The sequence below is a fragment of the Mustela putorius genome, unplaced genomic scaffold (assembly GCF_011764305.1).
Source record: "Mustela putorius furo isolate JIRA1106 unplaced genomic scaffold, ASM1176430v1.1 tig00000870_pilon_pilon_pilon, whole genome shotgun sequence".
Taxonomy (NCBI): Eukaryota; Metazoa; Chordata; class Mammalia; order Carnivora; family Mustelidae; genus Mustela; species Mustela putorius.
This window is the reverse complement of record NW_025421503.1, coordinates 3,316,756-3,335,346: the sequence shown is the minus strand read 5'-3', so window position 1 is coordinate 3,335,346 and position 18,591 is coordinate 3,316,756. Positions and strand designations below refer to the sequence as shown.

At 37.0% G+C, this 18,591-nt stretch overlaps 1 protein-coding gene across 2 annotated transcripts in view; it reads left to right on the top strand.

The window, feature by feature from the left end:
• CHM (CHM Rab escort protein) overlaps positions 1 to 18,591 on the top strand; it is a 230,206-nt gene that overhangs the window by 154,394 nt on the left and 57,221 nt on the right. For both annotated transcript variants that reach the window (XM_045085590.1, XM_045085589.1), the window contains 2 exons: positions 1,319 to 1,382; positions 10,505 to 10,601. In XM_045085590.1, the coding sequence (XP_044941525.1) occupies positions 1,319 to 1,382; positions 10,505 to 10,601 (161 nt within the window). The remainder of the gene's footprint in view (positions 1 to 1,318; positions 1,383 to 10,504; positions 10,602 to 18,591) is intronic.

The following is an 18,591-nucleotide window of genomic DNA, read 5'->3' as shown; positions in this document are numbered from 1 at the left end:
CCCTGCTGAGCAAGGAGCCCCATGCAAGATCATGACCTAAGGAAAAGGCAGACTCTTTTTTTTGTATTTTCATTTTTTTAATTAACATACAATGTATTATTTGTTTGAGGAGTACATGTCTGTGATTCATCAGTCTTACACAGTTCACAGTGCCCACCATAGCATATACCCTCCCCAAAGTCACATCACCCAGCCACCCCATCCCTCCCACCCCTCTTAACTCCAGCAACCCTCAGTTTGTTTCCTGAGATTAACAGTCTCTTTTGGTTTGTCTCCCTCTCTGATTTTGTCTTGTTTCATTTTTTCCTCTCTTCCCCTATGATCCTCTGTCTTGTTTCTCAAATTCCACATATTAGTGAAATCATGTAATTGTCTTTCTCTGATTTGCTTTGCTTAGCATAATACCCTCTAGTTCAATCCATGTCATTGCAAATGTCAAGATTTCATTTTTTGATGGCTGCATAGTATTCTATTTTATACACACACACACATATATATACATACACACATATATATATACCACATCTTCTTTATCCATTCATCTGTTGATGGATATCTAGTCTCTTTCCATAGTTTGGCTATTGTGGACATTACTGCTGTAAACATTCGGGTGCAGATGCCTCTTCATATCACTACATTTGTATCTTTGAGGTAAATACCCAGTAGTGCAATTGCTGGGTCATAGGGTAGCTCTGTTTTCAGTTTTTTGGGGAACCTTCATGCTGTTTTCCAGAGTGGCTGCACCAGCTTGCATTCCCACCAACAGTGTAGGAGGGTTTCCCTTTCTCTGAAACCTCACCAACATCTATTGTTTCCTGACTTGTTCATTTTAGCCATTCTGACTGGTGTGAGGTGGTATCTCATTGAGGTTTTGATTTGTATTTCCCTGATGCTGAGTGATAGTGAGCACTTTCTCATGTGTCTGCTGGCCATTTGGATGTCTTCTTTGTAGAAATGTCTGTTCATATCTTCTGCCCATTTCTTGATTGGATTATGTGTGTTTTGGGTGTTGAGTTTGATAAGTTCTTTATAGATTTTGGATAGTAATCCTTTATCTGATATGTCATTTGCACATATCTTCTCCCATTATGTTGGTTGTCTTTTGGTTTTGTTGACTAGACTCTTAGCTACCCAGATGCCCTCACAATATCCTCCCTTCAATAAGCCAAGAAAAGATTAAAGCAGAGCTTGGCTTGGCTTGATGAGGCAACACTTTTATCATGACTTAAATCTTTGAAATATACCTTCTTATAGTTATATAACTATAATTGAAACTTACCTGTGGAAAATCACTGATTAACTGTTTTGTGCATTACAGGCAGATCTCCAGGTCAGTCCTGATTACAGATAGATCTGTACTAAAAACGGATTCAGATCAACAGGTAATTTTAGTCCTGTACTTTTTTTTTCTTTTTTTTCTTTTTTAGTTTTTTATTTTTTATAAACATATATTTTTATCACACCAGTCAGAATGGCTAAAATCAACAAGTCAGGAAATGACAGATGCTGGCGAGGATGCGGAGAAAGGGGAACCCTCCTCCACTGTTGGTGGGAATGCAAGCTGGTGCAGCCACTCTGGAAAACAGCATGGATGTTCCTCAAAATGTTGGAAATAGAACTGCCCTATGACCCAGCAATTGCACTACTGGGTATTTACCCTAAAGATACAAACGTAGTGATCCAAAGGGGCACGTGCACCCGAATGTTTATAGCAGCAATGTCCACAATAGCCAAACTATGGAAAGAACCTAGTCCTGTACTTTTTAATAAATGTTGCTAACCTAATCTACATGGTATTATGTATAAATTAATATTGGTGAAATAAAATTATTAAACTGTATGCACTAATGCATTTAATGCAATTTTTTAAAAATTTTATTTATTTATTTGACAGAGATCACAAGTAGGCAGAGAGGCAGGCAGAGAGAGATGGGGAGGCAGGCTCCCCACTGAGCAGAGAGCCCAATACGGGGCTCGATCCCAGGACCTTGGGATCATGAACTGAGCTGAAGGCAGAGGCTCAACCCGCTGAGCCACCCAGGCGCCCCTTAATGCATTTTTAAAAAAATACATAATGTCAATTCTGTAATAATCTTAGCTTCTTAAGTATTTCCTTCCAGCAGGACAAATACATTTTTTATAATATTTTTATTCTATGAAAGTTGGAGTAAATCCTAGTTTTTGACAGCTATTCTGTGAAGTTGAAAATACATTGTTTTGGGAAGAAAAAGAGAATCCCCAGAGAATACATTTAAAACTCTTAGATGGGGGCACCTGGGTGGCTCCGTGGGTTAAAGCCTCTGCCTTCGGCGTAGATCATGATCCCAGGGATCGAGCCCCGCATTGGGCTCTCTGCTCAGTGGGGAGCCTGCTTCCTCCTCTCTCTCTCTGCCTGCCTCTCTGCCTACTTGTGATCTGTCTGTCAAATAAATAAATTAAAAAAAAAATCTTTAAAACTCTTAGAGAAAAAGGCTTTATGGTAACCAACCCTAGAATAGTGGTGGTAAGCTCACCATTAGGCCTGGTGTGAATGAGTACCAGCATACATTTCTGGTTCTGTTTCCTCATCACCATTGTTCCTTTCAGTACCCTCTTCTTTTCCTTACTGATATGTCATTTGCACATATCTTCCTTACTATAGGAATGTCTTTATACCTATGGTTTTTCCTCAGTCTGAATTCTTAAAAGAAGTAGACCAACCCCCTTCTCCTAATCATATTACACAGTAACTGATAAAATCAGCTTACTTAGTATGACTCTGAGACCTTTTCTCTATGCTACTGCTAAAAATAGGTTCCCAAAATTCCTAAAGTTAGAAGATTTTTGGTATAAAAAACAAATGTTTGCTATACATATGAGCATAAATAATTCACTTTAATCATTCAGTAAACAATGAATGTCTTTTACATGCCATCCAGTGTGCTGATGTCTGAAGACAGTGCTAACCATGATATCATCTCTGCCCTCATAGCTTGCAGTCTGGAAGATACAGATATAGATAGATAAATAATAGCTATAGTTAAGCATGGCAGGTGTGAGCAAGGACTGCTACAGCAGCTATTGTGGTGCTCATCTCACTGTCCTGTAGTTGCCAGTTAACTTGTCTGTGTATTCCAATAAACTCTAAGCCTTGTGAGTGTGTTCAAGAATGACAGGGAGGCATTAAAGTGATGAGAAAATATTAAGACAGTTCTGTAGAAGCGGAACTGTGAAGAGTAGGACAGAGGAAGTGATTGCTGAAGAGAGATGTGGAAGTGAATAGGGCTTTTCTTGAAAAGATATTGTGTATATTTCAGCTGATGCAGTGGAGCTAGTAGAGAGGTAAGGAAAGGCTGAAGATACAAAGAGAAAAGGAAGACAATTAACGCAGCAAGGTCCAGGTAAAGGCTGGAGAGGTTGGGATTCAGAGAACAGGTAAAAAGCATTGCCCTTAGATGGGATGTAAGACACCTTGAAATAAGAGGGTGAATGTGGGACTGTTTGTAGGTCTGGGAGTTCCCATCTGATAGGATCCATTTACTCTTTTTTTTTAAAGTTTTAATTTATTTGAGAGTGAGCAAGAGAGAGAAAAGGAACAGGGTTGGGGGGGGCGCAGAGAGAGAAGGGGAAGCAGACTCCTTGCTGAGCTGGGAGTCTGGCTCAGGACTCAATCCCGGGATGCCAGGATTAGGACCCAAGTCAAGGGCAGCCACTTAACCAACTGAGCCAACCTGGCGCCCCTCCATTTACTCTTTAAATTACAAAGTGAGGTTATCTCCTGAGAATGAGCACATAAGAGTGCTTAACAAGTCAAAGCTCAAGGAAGGGTATATATAGTAATAACCGTGAAGAGTTGGAGAGTGACCTGTCTCATAGTCAAATGGCTGGCTACACAGCATTAATGGCCCAGTTGAGTCTGGAGGTTATGGGTATACAGTGGCATTAATCTGGCCCTATTCTTTCAGCTTTTCCATTCTCACCCTCACCCAGTCTACTCACTGACTTGTTAAGAGACCTATGATTCCTTGTCCTCTCTTTTTCCTCCCAGTTTCCCAGCTTCCTTCTGTTCTCTTCCTTTTCCATGTCCTAGACCCCATGGTTAATCTTCTCAACTGTCCTTCCCCAATACCTTCAATTCCCATGTAGCCATGTTCTTCCACTGTGCCCACAGAGGATAACCCTGTCCCTAGATGAGACTATAATCTATATTTGGATTATAGTCGGATACTTGAGCAAACCACACAACCAGACAGACTGGCACTGCCACAGAGTCAAGGTTGCCAGCCTCATTCATCTGGACCCTCAATGCTTATTACCAGTTAGTTTTTCCACTGACCTCACATGGCTCCCTCTCCCTTTCCCCTCAGTGCCTAATCCAAATCTTTACTATTTTACCCACCTTCTCTCAGCTCTTTCACCTCACCCCCCACTTCACTGCGAAAAGCAGGGCCACCTACTAAGCACAGTGGCCCTTGACCTTCGCCCCAGCATGCACAACTCATGTACAAGTACCATGAGACTAATGAGGAGGCTCCCCTCCTTGTCTAAGGCCAGCAGTCCCTTTCACAGATGGTCTTGGCATGCACAAGCACACGTGCGCACGCACACACGTGCACTCACACACACCCACCCTATATGTTTGCTCCCTCTCCTGTGTCTTCAGGCATTCCCTGCTAATGGTACCTTCCCCTTAACCTATACACATGTACTAGTACTTTCTGGTTCAAAAAAAAATTAAAAAGACAAAAACAAGAAACAAATTCTCCTTTGACTTTGCCCCCATCTCTAATTGTATCCAGTCTCTCACCTGTTTTTGTCAGCATTTTCAAGACAATATCTATACTTGCCTCCTCCAGCTCTTTACCTCTCATTCATTTCTAGGCCTTTCTTCTATCTCCACATTGCTACCACAATTTTTCTTGCTAGGTTTTTAAAAGCTTTATAATGGTTAGGACCACAGGACGTTTTTTGGTTTTTGTCTATTGGTCTTTCATGGTACAGTTAGCAATGTTGGTTATTCCCTTTTTGGGCTTCCATGACACTGCCCTCCTGGTTCTCCTCATGACTCTCTGGATATTCCCTCTCTGCTTCTTTTGTGGGTTCTGTCCTCCTCTTAAGTGTTGGGGCTCCTCAGGGTTCTTATTTCAGCCCACATTATCTCTTGCTCTGTGCGTACTTGCTGCTTGACTTCATATACTCTCATGATTCTAACTCTGCTTAAATGTTGGTGACAGTCATTTCTGTATCTCCCAGGAATGCTAGCCAAACTTCCTGCTGGACACATGTTTCAAAAGCACCTCAAACTGAACATACTCCAAGCTGAACTCACCATCTTCCCTCTCAAAACTACTCATCCAGTGCTCCCTGCCTTGATGAAAAGCACTGACAAACTTCTAGCTAACAACTTCTTCCTCTCATCTCTGCTATCTCCTGAGCCTCCAGGTCCTCTCATTGTACTTTCTAGAAGTTGCTACAATCTGTTTTTCTTCTAAGTCCTTATTCTCAGTGCTCTGGTTCTGGACCTCATTATTTCTGCCTTCTAACTTGTTCTGCCTTTCATCTTAACTCCTTCAGATCTAGCCTCCACAGAGCTATTAGAATGAGCAGTCTAAAATATATATTTGGTATGCTTTTCTTTGTTTCCTACATGATTTTTTTTTCCTTTTTTTAAAAATTTGGAAGCATATGTAATGAGGCTTAAAGAGAGGAAAGAATAGGTGTAAGTTTAGATAAATTTTATGAAAGTGGTATTAGAGGATTAAGGGAATTCCCTTTTGATGGCTTTATTAATCTTTATGAGATTTAAGGCAGTACCTTCTCAGTTCAGGACACAGAAGGGGATTGCTGATTATAAACTTTTAAAAATTAGACTTGATGGTTATAGGAAACAAAAGAAATATAGGCATATCTCAGAGATACTGTGAGTGTAGTTCCAGACCACCGCAGTAAAGCAAATGTCACAGTAAAGCAAGTCACGTGATTTTTTGGTTTCCCAGTGCATATATATAATAGTTATGTTTACACTATACTATAGTTTATTAAGTGTCCAGTATAGCATTATATCTAAAAAAATGAACTTAATTGAATACTTTTTATAGACAGTGCTAACCATCATCTGCACTTTTGGTGAATTGTAATCTTTTTTGCTTGTGGAGTGTCTTGTCTTGACGTTGATGGTTGCTGACTAATCGGGGTGGAGATTGTTAAAGGTTTGGGTGACTGTGACAGTTTCTTAAAATAAGACAACAATAATCTTTTCTGCATCAATTCACTCTTCTTTCATGAATGGTTTCTCTAGCATATAGTGTTTTTTGATGGCATTTTACCCACAGTAGAAATTCTTTGAAAATTGGAGTCAGTCCCATCAAAATCTGTTTTATCAACTAAGTTTATGTCATATCTAAATCTGTTGTTGTTGTTTCAACATTCTTCACAGCATCATTGTCAGAAGTAGATTCCATCTCAAGAAGTACTTTCTTTACTCATCCTTGAGTGGCAAGTCCTCATTTATTAAAGTTTTATCATGAGATTATAGCCAGTTAGCCCCTTCTTCAAGTTTCACTTCTAATTCCAGTTGCGTGGCTATTTCCACCACATCTGAAGTTACTTCCTCCACTGTAATTTTTTTTTATTAACAAACTTTTTTAATTTTTTTAATTTTTTATTTATTTTTTATTTTTTATAAACATGTATTTTTATCCCCAGGGGTACAGGTCTGTGAATCACCAGGTTTACACACTTCACAGCACTCACCAAAGTACATATCCTCCCCAATGTCCATAATCCCACCCCCTTCTCCCAACCCCCCTCCCCCCAGCAACCCTCAGTTTGTTTTGTGAGATTAAGAGTCACTTATGGTTTGTCTCCCTCCCAATTCCATCTTGTTTCATTGATTCTTCTTCTACCCACTTAAGCCCCCATGTTGTATCACCACTTCCTTGTATCAGGGAGATCACATGATAGTTGTCTTTCTCTGCTTGACTTATTTCGCTAAGCATGATACGCTCTAGTTCCATCCATGTTGTCGCAAATGGCAAGATTTCATTTCTTTTGATGGCTCCATAGTATTCCATTGTGTATATATACCACATCTTCTTGATCCATTCATCTGTTGATGGACATCTAGGTTCTTTCCATAGTTTGGCTATTGTGGACATTGCTGCTATAAACATTCGGGTGCACGTGCCCCTTTGGATCACTACGTTTGTATCTTTAGGGTAAATACCCAGTAGTGCAATTGCTGGGTCATAGGGCAGTTCTATTTCCAACATTTTGAGGAACCTCCATGCTGTTTTCCAGAGTGGCTGCACCAGCTTGCATTCCCACCAACAGTGGAGGAGGGTTCCCCTTTCTCCGCATCCTCGCCAGCATCTGTCATTTCCTGACTTGTTGATTTTAGCCATTCTGACTGGTGTGAGGTGATATCTCATTGTGGTTTTGATTTGTATTTCCCTGATGTCGAGAGATATGGAGCACTTTTTAATGTGTCTGTTGGCCATCTGGATGTCTTCTTTGCAGAAATGTCTGTTATGTCCTCTGCCCATTTCTTGATTGGATTATTTGTTCCAGAGGCTCTCCACTGTAATCTTGAAACCCTCAACGTCATTCATGAGGGTTGGAATCAGCTTCCACCAAACTCCTATTAATGTTGATATTTTGCCCTTTTCCTATGAATCATGAATGGTTTCAATGACATTCAGAATAGTGAATCCTTTCTAGAAGGTTTTCAGATTACTTTGCTCAGATCCGTCAGAAGAATCACTATCTATGGCAAAGTCACAATTACTCCCGGATCCATAATCTGCAGAAAATATGTTGTGTTAGCAGGCATGAGAACATTATTCTTGTACATCATCATCAGAACTCTTGGATGACCAGGTTCATTGTCAGCAAATATTCATATTTTAAAAGCAATCTTTTCTGAGCAGTAGGTCTCAACAGTGGCCTTAAAATACTCGTAAACTGTGTGTTATCATCCAGGCTTTGTTGTTCCATTTACAGAGCACAGGGAGAGTAGTAAATCTTAAAGGCCCTAGGATTATTTTAATGATAAATGAGCATTGCCTTCAACTTGAAGTTGCAGGCTACATTAGCCTTTAACAAGAGAATCAGCCTGTCTCAGCCTGTCCTTTGAAACTTTGAAACCAGGTCTTGACTTTTCTCTAGCTATGAAAGCCCTAGATAACATCTTCTTCCAATAGAAGATTATTTGATCTACCTGGAAAATTTGTACTTTAGTGTAGCCACATTCATGAATTATCTTAGTTACATTTTCTGGATAACTTGTTGCAGCTTCTGTGTCAGTATTTGGGATGTCAGCTTGCACTCCTTTATGGAAATGGCTTCTTCCCTTAAACCTAATGAGCCAACCTTAGCTAAGCTTCAAACTTTTCTGTAACTTTCCCACCTCTCTCAGCCTTCATAGAATTAAAAAGATTTAGGGCCTAGCTCTGGATTAGGCTTTGGCTTAGGGAGTGTTTTAGCTAGTTTGATCGAGACCCCTTAAACTTCTCTCCATATAAGCAATATGGCAGTTTCCCTTTCTTATCATTCTTACGTTCATTGGAGTAGTACTTTTAATTTACTTCAAGAACTTTCCCTCTGCATTTACCACTTGGGTGTTTGGCACAAGAGACCTAGCTTTTGGCCTATCTTGGCTTTCAGTGTGCCTTTTTCACTAAGCTTAATTATTTCTAGCTTTTGATTTAGAATGGGAGATGTGTGACCCTCCTTTCCTTTGAATACTTAGAGGCCATTATAGGGTTATTAATTTGCCTAATTTCAGTAGCACTGTGTCTCAGGGAATAGGGAGGCCCCAGGAGAGGGTATAGACTGGGGAATGGTTGGTTGGTGGAACAGTCAGAACACACAAAACATTTATCAATTAAATTTGCTATTCTATTTGGGCACAGTTCATGGAGCCCCTAAACAATTACAATAATAACATCAAAGATATGTGATCCCAGATCACCATAACAAATAAATAATGAAAAGGTTTGTCATATTATGAGAATTAACCAAAATGTGACATGAAGTGAACAAAATGCTGTTGGAAAAAATCAACAGACTTGCTCAATGCAAGGTTGCTACAAGCCTTCAATTTTTTTTGATTTTTTAAATTTATTTATTTGACAGAGATCATAAGTAGACAGAGAGGCGGGGTGGGTGCGGGAAGCATGCTCCCTGCTGAGCAGAGAGCCCTATGCGGGGCTTGGGGGCTTGATCCCAGAACCCTGAGATCATGACCTGAGCTGAAGGCAGAGGCTTTAACCCACTGAGCCACCCAGGCGCCCCAAGCCTTCAATTTGTAAGAGAAAAAAAAAGTACATAGTATTTGCAGAGTGCAGTAAAGTGAAGTGCAATAAAATGTGGTATGCCTGAATTTCCATGTTGGTGCAGTCCCTAAGATACCTTTCCAGTTATGTGCATGTTTTTAGTCATAATCATTTGATAAGTATTGTACAACTAGATACATGTTTTTTTGGCTCTTCCCTTTAAAGTACAACATTCTATATCATGGACAGCCAGTAGCAAAAGGAAGTCAAGAGGAATATGGGGAACTCAGTTTTTGAGCCATATTAAACCCAAAAATGTACTTATGAGAAGTATGATAGTAATAGAATAGTCAAGGTTATCAAAAGAATTTCTGTTTTGAGAACTTGTAGGCCTTTCCTGTGTTGGGCTATCAGTGTGACATCACCCATCAAAATATAGAGCTCATAAATAAAAGTATAAATAGGGTTTTACTTTTTGGCAAGTGTTTTATATGTGAGGGGATATAGTTTCCTCAGATTGAAGATTATTGAGAATTAATATTGAAACTTTTAGTTTTATAGAGAAACATTGACTGATGGTCATTTAAAGTTGTGAGTATAAAGCCATGTAATATATTAGTAGTGCCTATAGCATATCACATACTGCATATCAATAAACATTACTGAAAAACAATTTTCAACTTTACTGTAAATGCTGGGTTTCTAATTTTATTAATGGAGTCTTTAAATTAATTTGAAGACCTTCATTTTTAAACATTTTGGTATATAGTGCAGCTGTATTTTGGTATATGTTGATCTATTATTTCATTATCTTTGGGATTTGTAACATTTTAAGATTTTAGTACTCTATATCTGCTTTTAGCCATTATGAATAATCAAAATTGATATAATATCTGTTTTCAAATACTGAAGTATATATAATGCAGAAATAGTAAGTCATAAATGAATCCTTTGAAAATAAGTGAAGAATTAAATATTAAAGATATTTGAAGTATTTATTTTCTGAATTATATGAATGTAATATATATTATATATAAGTATATAAATAATGCAGATACTCGATGTTTGGACATATGTTCATGTTACATGTTTCAAATTCTGTTCTAAGTTAGACCCTTAAAAATTATTTTTTCATACATCAGTGGAGTTTGAAAAAGGACAACTCAATTTGAAAGTTAACTACACTCTAATGATAGAAGAATGAAAATGAGATCTACCAGCTATGTCTAATATTTTGTTTACACTTTTAGATTTCCATTTTGACAGTACCAGGAGAGGAACCAGGAACTTTTGCTGTTCGAGTCATTGAGTTGTGTCCTTCAACAATGACATGCATGAAAGGCACATGTAAGCACAGTAGAATCCATTTGTTTTGTATGTTTGTTTAGGAAGTAAAAGGGGGCAGCCACTGATAAAGTTGTCTGGGTTCTGGTTAGAGTTTTGCCATATATTTTTTATTCACATTCTTTGTTCACACATTTTATGTTTATAAAGTAAGTCATTTTATTGCTTTGCCTCTAATCATTTTTGTGGCTGGTTCTCCATAGGCATAATTTATAAACCCTCTAGTGAAAGAATTTCTGTGACTTTATAGTTCTTTCTGTAACTTTACTTAAGCTTATTAGAAACATACTTTCACAAAATTTATTTTCTTTACTGCTATTATTCTTCTTTGTTTTTCCTCAGAAATCTTAATCCAGTTTATGAACTTCTGCCATATGTAAATTCTCTATTTTTTTATGAGTCTAAAGTTCGGTAACACTTTATGTTCTTTTACCAATATGTATCAAAATTTCTGTCTCTAACACTGTCAGATACCATGCCTTGTAGAACATATTTCTCAAAGGTGTTTCACTAAATAGAAATCAGCAAGGATACGTTGGATATCATTATGCCTAGACCTAAACTATGTACTATAGGGATTACAAAAAAACAGAGGGTTGCATGCCTGATTTGAAATGTTCATAATCTTAATGCACACCTAATAGAACAAGATAATATTAACTGTGTGCAGTGTATTCTGCTAGACATTTCAGGATAGGTAAAGATGAGTATGAGATAGGCCTGACCTTAGGGGACTCCATCTGGTGGGACAGATAAGAGAAACAAAGAAGTAGCTGTAAGAGGCAGAATATGAAAGTATCATGAGAGGAACCAACAAATAGTGCACTATAGAGATTCATAGGAAGGAAACAACAATGTCATTAACTAGATTATTTAGAATGCTGTAAATTTATGTTAAGTTTTATTCAAACTGTTACATGAATTATGAGAAACAGAAGACTAATCTGGTTTGGCATAGTCAATGAAAGCATGTCTATGTTTGCAAGTGTAAAACTATTACTTACTATGTCAGAAATGTGGTTAAACAGAGAGAATTGGGAGCTTGTTGCCAGCAGGGAAAGTGAAGAAAACATGTCCCTTATTGCTGTAATCCTAAATTTCATTTTGAAAAGTAGCTCACTGGTGGTTTTCTACCTTTTACAGTGATTTGTGAATTAAGTAAATGTTTACCATGATGGTTATCTTTATCATTATTATTATCATTATTGTTCCCTATTACCTTAACAAGTTTTTTTCATGTCTTTTTACCTGTGTTAGTATCTTAAATATAAAACTGCACTCATCTTTGTTTTTTTTAATTACATTTATTTTGTTTGTGAATATTTTGTAAATTTCTTTTTATAAATTTATTTTATTTTTCTGTATGAAATATTTTTGTATGCCCAGTCTAATAATACATACTCACTATTCACAGTTTGAAAGATGTAAAAAAGAAAAGTAAAATTACTGTAATCCTTCTACCCATAGATGATGAACACTTGGTGTGTATTTTTTATATTGCTTTTTACATGTATATACATACATATTTCCATAAATATGCAGTACTGTTTTATATATTGTTTTATAATCTGCTTTTTAAAAAGGCTTAATACTACAAAAATCTTTTGCATGTCTATGATATTTTCAGTGGTTGTGGGTATATTGTTTTTATTTAATCCCATGTGGTTGAGATTAAGAGAAAATTTATACTTCATAGTCCTATAAAAAAAGCCAATCTAATAAATACTTGTAAAATTTCATTATTTTTTAAAACTTCTTTGAGTGGAATTATTGGTTCAAAGTTTATAGTTTTTTTTTTAATTTTACAATTATAGATACATAGGTATTTGCAAAGGTAGTACAGAGAATTCCCATGTACCCTTCTCCCAGTTTCTTTTCTTTTTTTTTTAAAGATTTTATTTATTTATTTGACAGAGAGAGATCACAAGTAGGCAGAGAGGCAGGCAGAGAGAGAGAGAGGAGGAAGCAGGCTCCCTGCTGAGCAGAGAGCCTGATGCAGGACTCGATCCCAGGACCCTGAGATCATGACCTGAGCCGAAGGCAGCGGCTTAACCCACTGAGCCACCCAGGCGCCCGCCCCAGTTTCTTCCAGTAGTTCTGTTTTACCAAATTGTAGCACAATATCAAAACCCTAGAGTTTGACATTGTTATAATGTTCATATATGATTTTATCACATGTATAGATTCCTGTGACCATTACCACAAGGATCCCTTGTATTGCCTTTTTATAGCCATAGCTACATCCCTCCCTCCCCACATCAGCTATCTAATCCCAGGCAACCACTAATCTGTTTTCTCTCTCAGTAATTTTGTCATTTTGACCAGAATGAATCTTATAATAGGTAATCTTTGTTTTTCTTTTTTATTTTTTTTCTTCTTTTTAAAACGTTTTCTTATTTTTATTTAAAGCAGTAATCATTTGAGGGTTTTTTTTTTTTCTCAGTAAAATTTTCTTAAGGTTCACCCAACTTGCTGCATGCATCTATAGTACATTCCTGTTTATTGCTGAGTAGTAGTCCATGATAAGCTGTACTTCTTTCTGGCCTCCATGGTTTCTAATGAGAAATCTACTCTATTTGAATTGCTTTTCAACTGTAGGTAATGTGTTCCCCCCACCCCAGGCTGCTTTCAAGATTTTTCTTAGTCTTTAATTTTTAAAAGCTTTAATGTGATGTGCCTTGGCATAGATTTCTTTGGAATTATTCTGTTAAATATTTATGCAGCCTCTTGAATTTGCAGGTTTATGTCTTTTTGCCAAATTCGGGAAATGTTCATCCTTTTTTTTTTCTCTGAATACTTTTCAGGCTTATCTTCTTTCTCCTCCTCTTCTGGGACTCATGTGACATGGCTATTAGAACTTTCACTATTATTCCACATGTCTCTGAGGCTCTGTTCATTTTTTTAATTCAAAAATACTTATTATACCTATTAAGAAGAATGCATCATGCCGGGGACAATGGATTATACAAAGGAGTATAGCCAAAGTAGTAATAATAATAAGCCAGTACAAAGAGTAAGAAGAGCCCAAACTGTGTGCTTCTGTTCATTTTTATGAAGAGCCCAAGTGATGTGTGTTTCTGTTCATTTTTATGTAGGCTAATTTCTTCATTTTATATTGTGTCATTTCCATGGTTCTACTTTCAGGTTCATGGATTCTTCCCTTTGTCCATTCCATTCTGTTGAACCCATCCACTGAGGGCTTTTTAAAATTTAACTATTGTATTTTCCAGTTCAAAAATTTCCATTTGGTTGTCATTTAAATCTCCTATATGCTGAGGTTTTCCCTTTCTTTCCAGAGATTGTCTCTTGTTTCATTTGTTTCCAGCAGGTTTATAATTGCTCACTAATGCATTTTTATGATGGCTGCATTAAATCTTACTTAACTCCAACAGCTGTGTCCTGTTGCCATCTGTTGATTGTCTTTTTTCATTCAAATTGAGGTTTTCCTATTTCTTGTTATAATGAGTAGTTTTGGATTGCTACCTGGGCATTTTAATTATTCTGTAGTGAGACTTGGATCTTACTGTGTTTTAGCAGGCCTCCTCTGACACTGCTCTGATGGGGGAAAATGGTGCTACCTTGTTAGCCAGGAAGGTGGCAGTTCCCAACTTGCCCTCTGCTGTCACCTGGAAGTTGGAGGACTTGCTCATTACTGCAGAGTGATTATAGTGTATGCTGTCTAGTAGGCCTCCACTGATTTCCATTATGGATAGGGAGAGCACAGGATTGCCTTGTTACTGCTCCCCACCTGGTCTTTGTTGACACAATGGGAGGAGGGGTATGGTTTCATTACTCAGGCAGTGGTGGGAGGGAGACCTGACTCTCCATTAGTCCTCCTCTGACAAGACTCCAGTGTCTCATTACTGCTGGAGAGGGGTAAAAATCCAGGATCCTGCCATGGTCTCTACTGAAACTGCAGATTAAAAGTGAGGGGGTTTGGGAGAAGGGGGTGGGATTATGGACATTGGGGAGGGTATGTGCTTTGGTGAGTGCTGTGAAGTGTGTAAACCTGGTGATTCACAGACCTGTACCCCTGGGGATAAAAATATATGTTTATAAAAAATAAAAAATTATAATAAAAAAAAAAGTGAGGGGATGGAGAAACATTTATCCAGCAAAGGGATGTCAAAAGAAAGCCAGAGTAGCAGTACGTAGACAAACAAGACTGTAACAAGAGACAAGGACATTATATAATAATAAAGGGACACTCTAACAAGAAGATATAACAGTTCTAAGTATTTATGCACCCAAATATATTAAACAGTTAATAACAAACATAAAGGAACTAATCAGTAGTAACATGATAATAGTAGAAGACTTAAACACCATATGTATGTACTTCAATGGACAGATCATCCAAACAGAAAACAAACATGGAGACAATGGCTTTGAATGACACGCTGGACCAGGTGGATTTAACCAATGTATTCAGAACATTCCATCTTAAAACAGCAGAATATATCTTCTTTTCAAGTGTACATGGAACATTCTCCACTACAGATCAAATATTGGGTCACAATAGAAGTCTCAACAAATTAAACAAAATCTAAGTTATACCATTCATCTTTTCTTCTTATTTTTTATTTTAATTCCAGATAATTAATATGCAGTGTTATATTTGTTTCCATTGTACAGTATTGTGATCTGTCATTTCCATACATCATCTAGTGCTCATCACAGCAACTATATTCCTTAACCCCTATCACATATTTCACCCATCCCCCCAACCCACATCCCTTCTGGTAACCATCAGTTTGTTCTCTTTAGTTAATAGTCTATTTCTTACGTTGTCTCTCTTTCCCCTTTGCTTGTCTATTCTGTTTCATAAATTCCATATATGTGTGAAATCATATGCTATTTTTCTTTCTCTGACTTATTTCACTTAGCATTATAGTCTCTATATCCATATTGTTGCAGTTGTCATAATTTCATTTCTTTCACTGACTGAATAATATTCCATTGTGTATATGCATATATACTACATCTTATCTGTTTATCAATTGATGGACACTTGTGCTGCTTCCATATCTTAGCTATTGAAAACAATGGTGCTAGAAATACTGTGGTGCATGTATTCCTTTGAATTAGTGTTTTTGTATTCTTTGGGTAAATACCCAGTAGTGTAATTGCTGGGTCCCATGGAAGTTCTACTTTTAACTTTTTGAGGAGTCTACTGTACTGTTTTCTACAGTGGCTGCACCAATACACATCACCAACAGTTCAAGAGGGTTCCTTTTTCTCTACATCCTTGTCAACACTTATTCTTTCTTGTGTTGTTGATTTTAGCCATTCTAACAGATGTGAGGTAATATCTTATTGTGGTTTTGATTTGCATTTCCATGATGGTGAGTGATGTTGAGCATCTTTTCACATGTGTGTTGGCCATCTCTTTCTTCTTTGGAAAAGTATATTCATGGCTTCTGCCTATTTCTTAACTGGGTTATTTGGGTTTGCTGTGTTGAGTTTAGTAAATTCTGTACGTATTGGATACTAACCCTTTATCAGATATGTCATCTGCAGATTATCTTCTCCCATTCTTTAAGCTGCCTTTTAGTTTTGTTGATTGTTCCTTCACCGTGCAATAGCTTTTTATTTTGATAAAGTCCCAGTAGTTCATTTTTGTTTTTGTTTCCCTTGCCTCGGGAAATGTATATAGGAAAATGTTGCTACCACCAGTGTCAGAGAGTTCTCTTCTAGAATGTTTATGGTTTCAGGTCTCATATTTAGGTCTCTAATCCATTTTGAATTTGTTTTGTGTATGGTTTAAGAAAGTGGTCCAGTTTCATTATTTTGCATGTTACTGTGTACTTCTCCCAACCCCGTTTATTGAAGAGACCCTCTTTTTCCCATTGGATACTCTTCTCTGCTTTGTTGAAGATTAATTCATCATATAATTGTGGGTTTATTTCTGGGTTTGCTCTTCTGTTCCATTGATCTATGTGTCTATTTTTATGCCAGGACCATACTGTTTTGATTACTATAGCTTTGTAGTATAATTTAAAAACTGGAATTGTGATACCTCCAGTTCTATTTGTCTTTTTCAGGATTGCTTTGGCTATTTGGGATCTTTCGTGGGTTCTCTGCAAGTTTTAGGATTATTCTTATTTCTATGAAAAATATTGTTGGCATTTTGATAGGAATTGCATGGAATCTGGGGCACCTGGGTGGCTCAGTGGGTTAAAGCCTCTGCCTTTGGCTCAGGTCATGATCCCAGAGTCCTGGGATCGAGCCCCGCACTGGGCTCTCAGCTCAGCAGGGAGCCTGCTTCCTCCTCTCTCTCTCTGCCTGCCTCTCTGCCTACTTGTAATCTCTGTCTGTCAAATAAAGTAAATAAAATCTTTAAAAAAATAGGAATTGCACTGAATCTGTAGAATGCTTCGGGTAGTATAGACATTTTAACAATGTTTGTTCTTCCAACCCATGAACATGGCATGTCTTTCCATTTGTTTGTGTTGTCTTCAATTTCTTTCAGAGTATAACTCTTTCACGTCTTTGGTTAAGTTTATTCCTAGATATTTCATTGTTTTTGGTGCAGTTGTAATTGGGACCGTTTTCTTACTTCTCTTTTGGCTACTTCATTATTGGTGTATAGAAATGCAACAGATTTCTGTACACTGACTTTGTATCCTGCAACTTTCTTGAATTCATTTATCAGTTCTAGTAGTTTTAGGTACAGTCTTTCAAGTTTTCCATATATAGTATCATGTCATCTACAAATAGTGAAAGTATTACTTCTTCCTTATAGATTTGGGTGCCCTTTATTTCTTTTTGTTATCTTATTTCTGTGACTAGGTAGTACTGTGTTGAATATAAGTGGTGAAAGGGGACATCCTTGTGTTATTCCTGATCTTTGGGGAAAAGCTCTGTTTTTCACCATTATGATGTTTGCTGTGGGTTTTACATATAAGGCTTTTATTAACTTGAGGTATGTCTCCTTTATGCCTACTTTGTTGAAGGTTTTTATCATGAACAGATGTTGTACTTTGTCAAATGCTTTTTCTCTGTTGAAATGATTATATGGTTTGTATTCTTTCTCTTATTGACCTAATGTATCAGTTCAGTTGATTTTCAAATATTGAACCACCTTACATCCCACAAATAAATCCCATTTGATCATGGTAAATGATTTTTTTAATGTATTGTTAGATTCAATTTGCTATTATTTTGTTGGGGATTTTTGCATCTATGTTCATCATAGATTTTGCCCTGTAGTTTTCTTTTTTTGTGGTATCCTTATCTGATTTTAGTCTCAGGGTGATATTGGCCTCAAAGAATGAACTGGAAGTTTTCCTTTTCCATTTTTTGAAATAGTGTGAGAGGAATAGGCACTAACTCTTAAGTAAATGTTTGGTAGAAATTGCCTGTGAAGCCATTTGGTCCTGCACTTTTCTTTTTTGGGAATTGTTTGATTACTGATTAAATTTTAGTTGCTGGTAATCACTCTGTTCCAATTTTCTGTTTGTTTCTGTTTCAGTTTTGGTAGTTTATATGTTTCCAAGAATTTATCCATTTCTTCTAGGTCATCTAATTTGTTGCCTTATAGTTTCTCCTGATATTCTCTGTGTAATTGTGTTTCTGTGGTATTGGTTGGTATTTCTTTTCTCTCATTTGTGATTTTATTTATTCCAGTCCTTTCTCTGTTTTTTTCTTGATATGTCTAGCTAGTGGCTAATCAGTTTTATTAATTTTTCAAAGAAATAGCTCCTCATTTTGTTAGTCTGTTCTATTGTTTTATTTTGTTTTAGTTTCTTTATCATTTATTTCTGCTCTAATCTTTATCATTTCCTTTCCATCTGCCGATTTTATATTTTATTCTTTTTCTAGCTTGTTAGTTATAAGGTTAGATTTTCACTTGAGATTTTTCTTGCTTTTTGAAGTAGTCTGCTTTGCTTTAAACTGTCCTCTTAGAATTGCTTTTGCTGCATCCCAAAAGTTTTGAACTGCTCTTTTTTTTTTCATTTACATTTGTTCCCATGTACTTTTTAATTTTTTC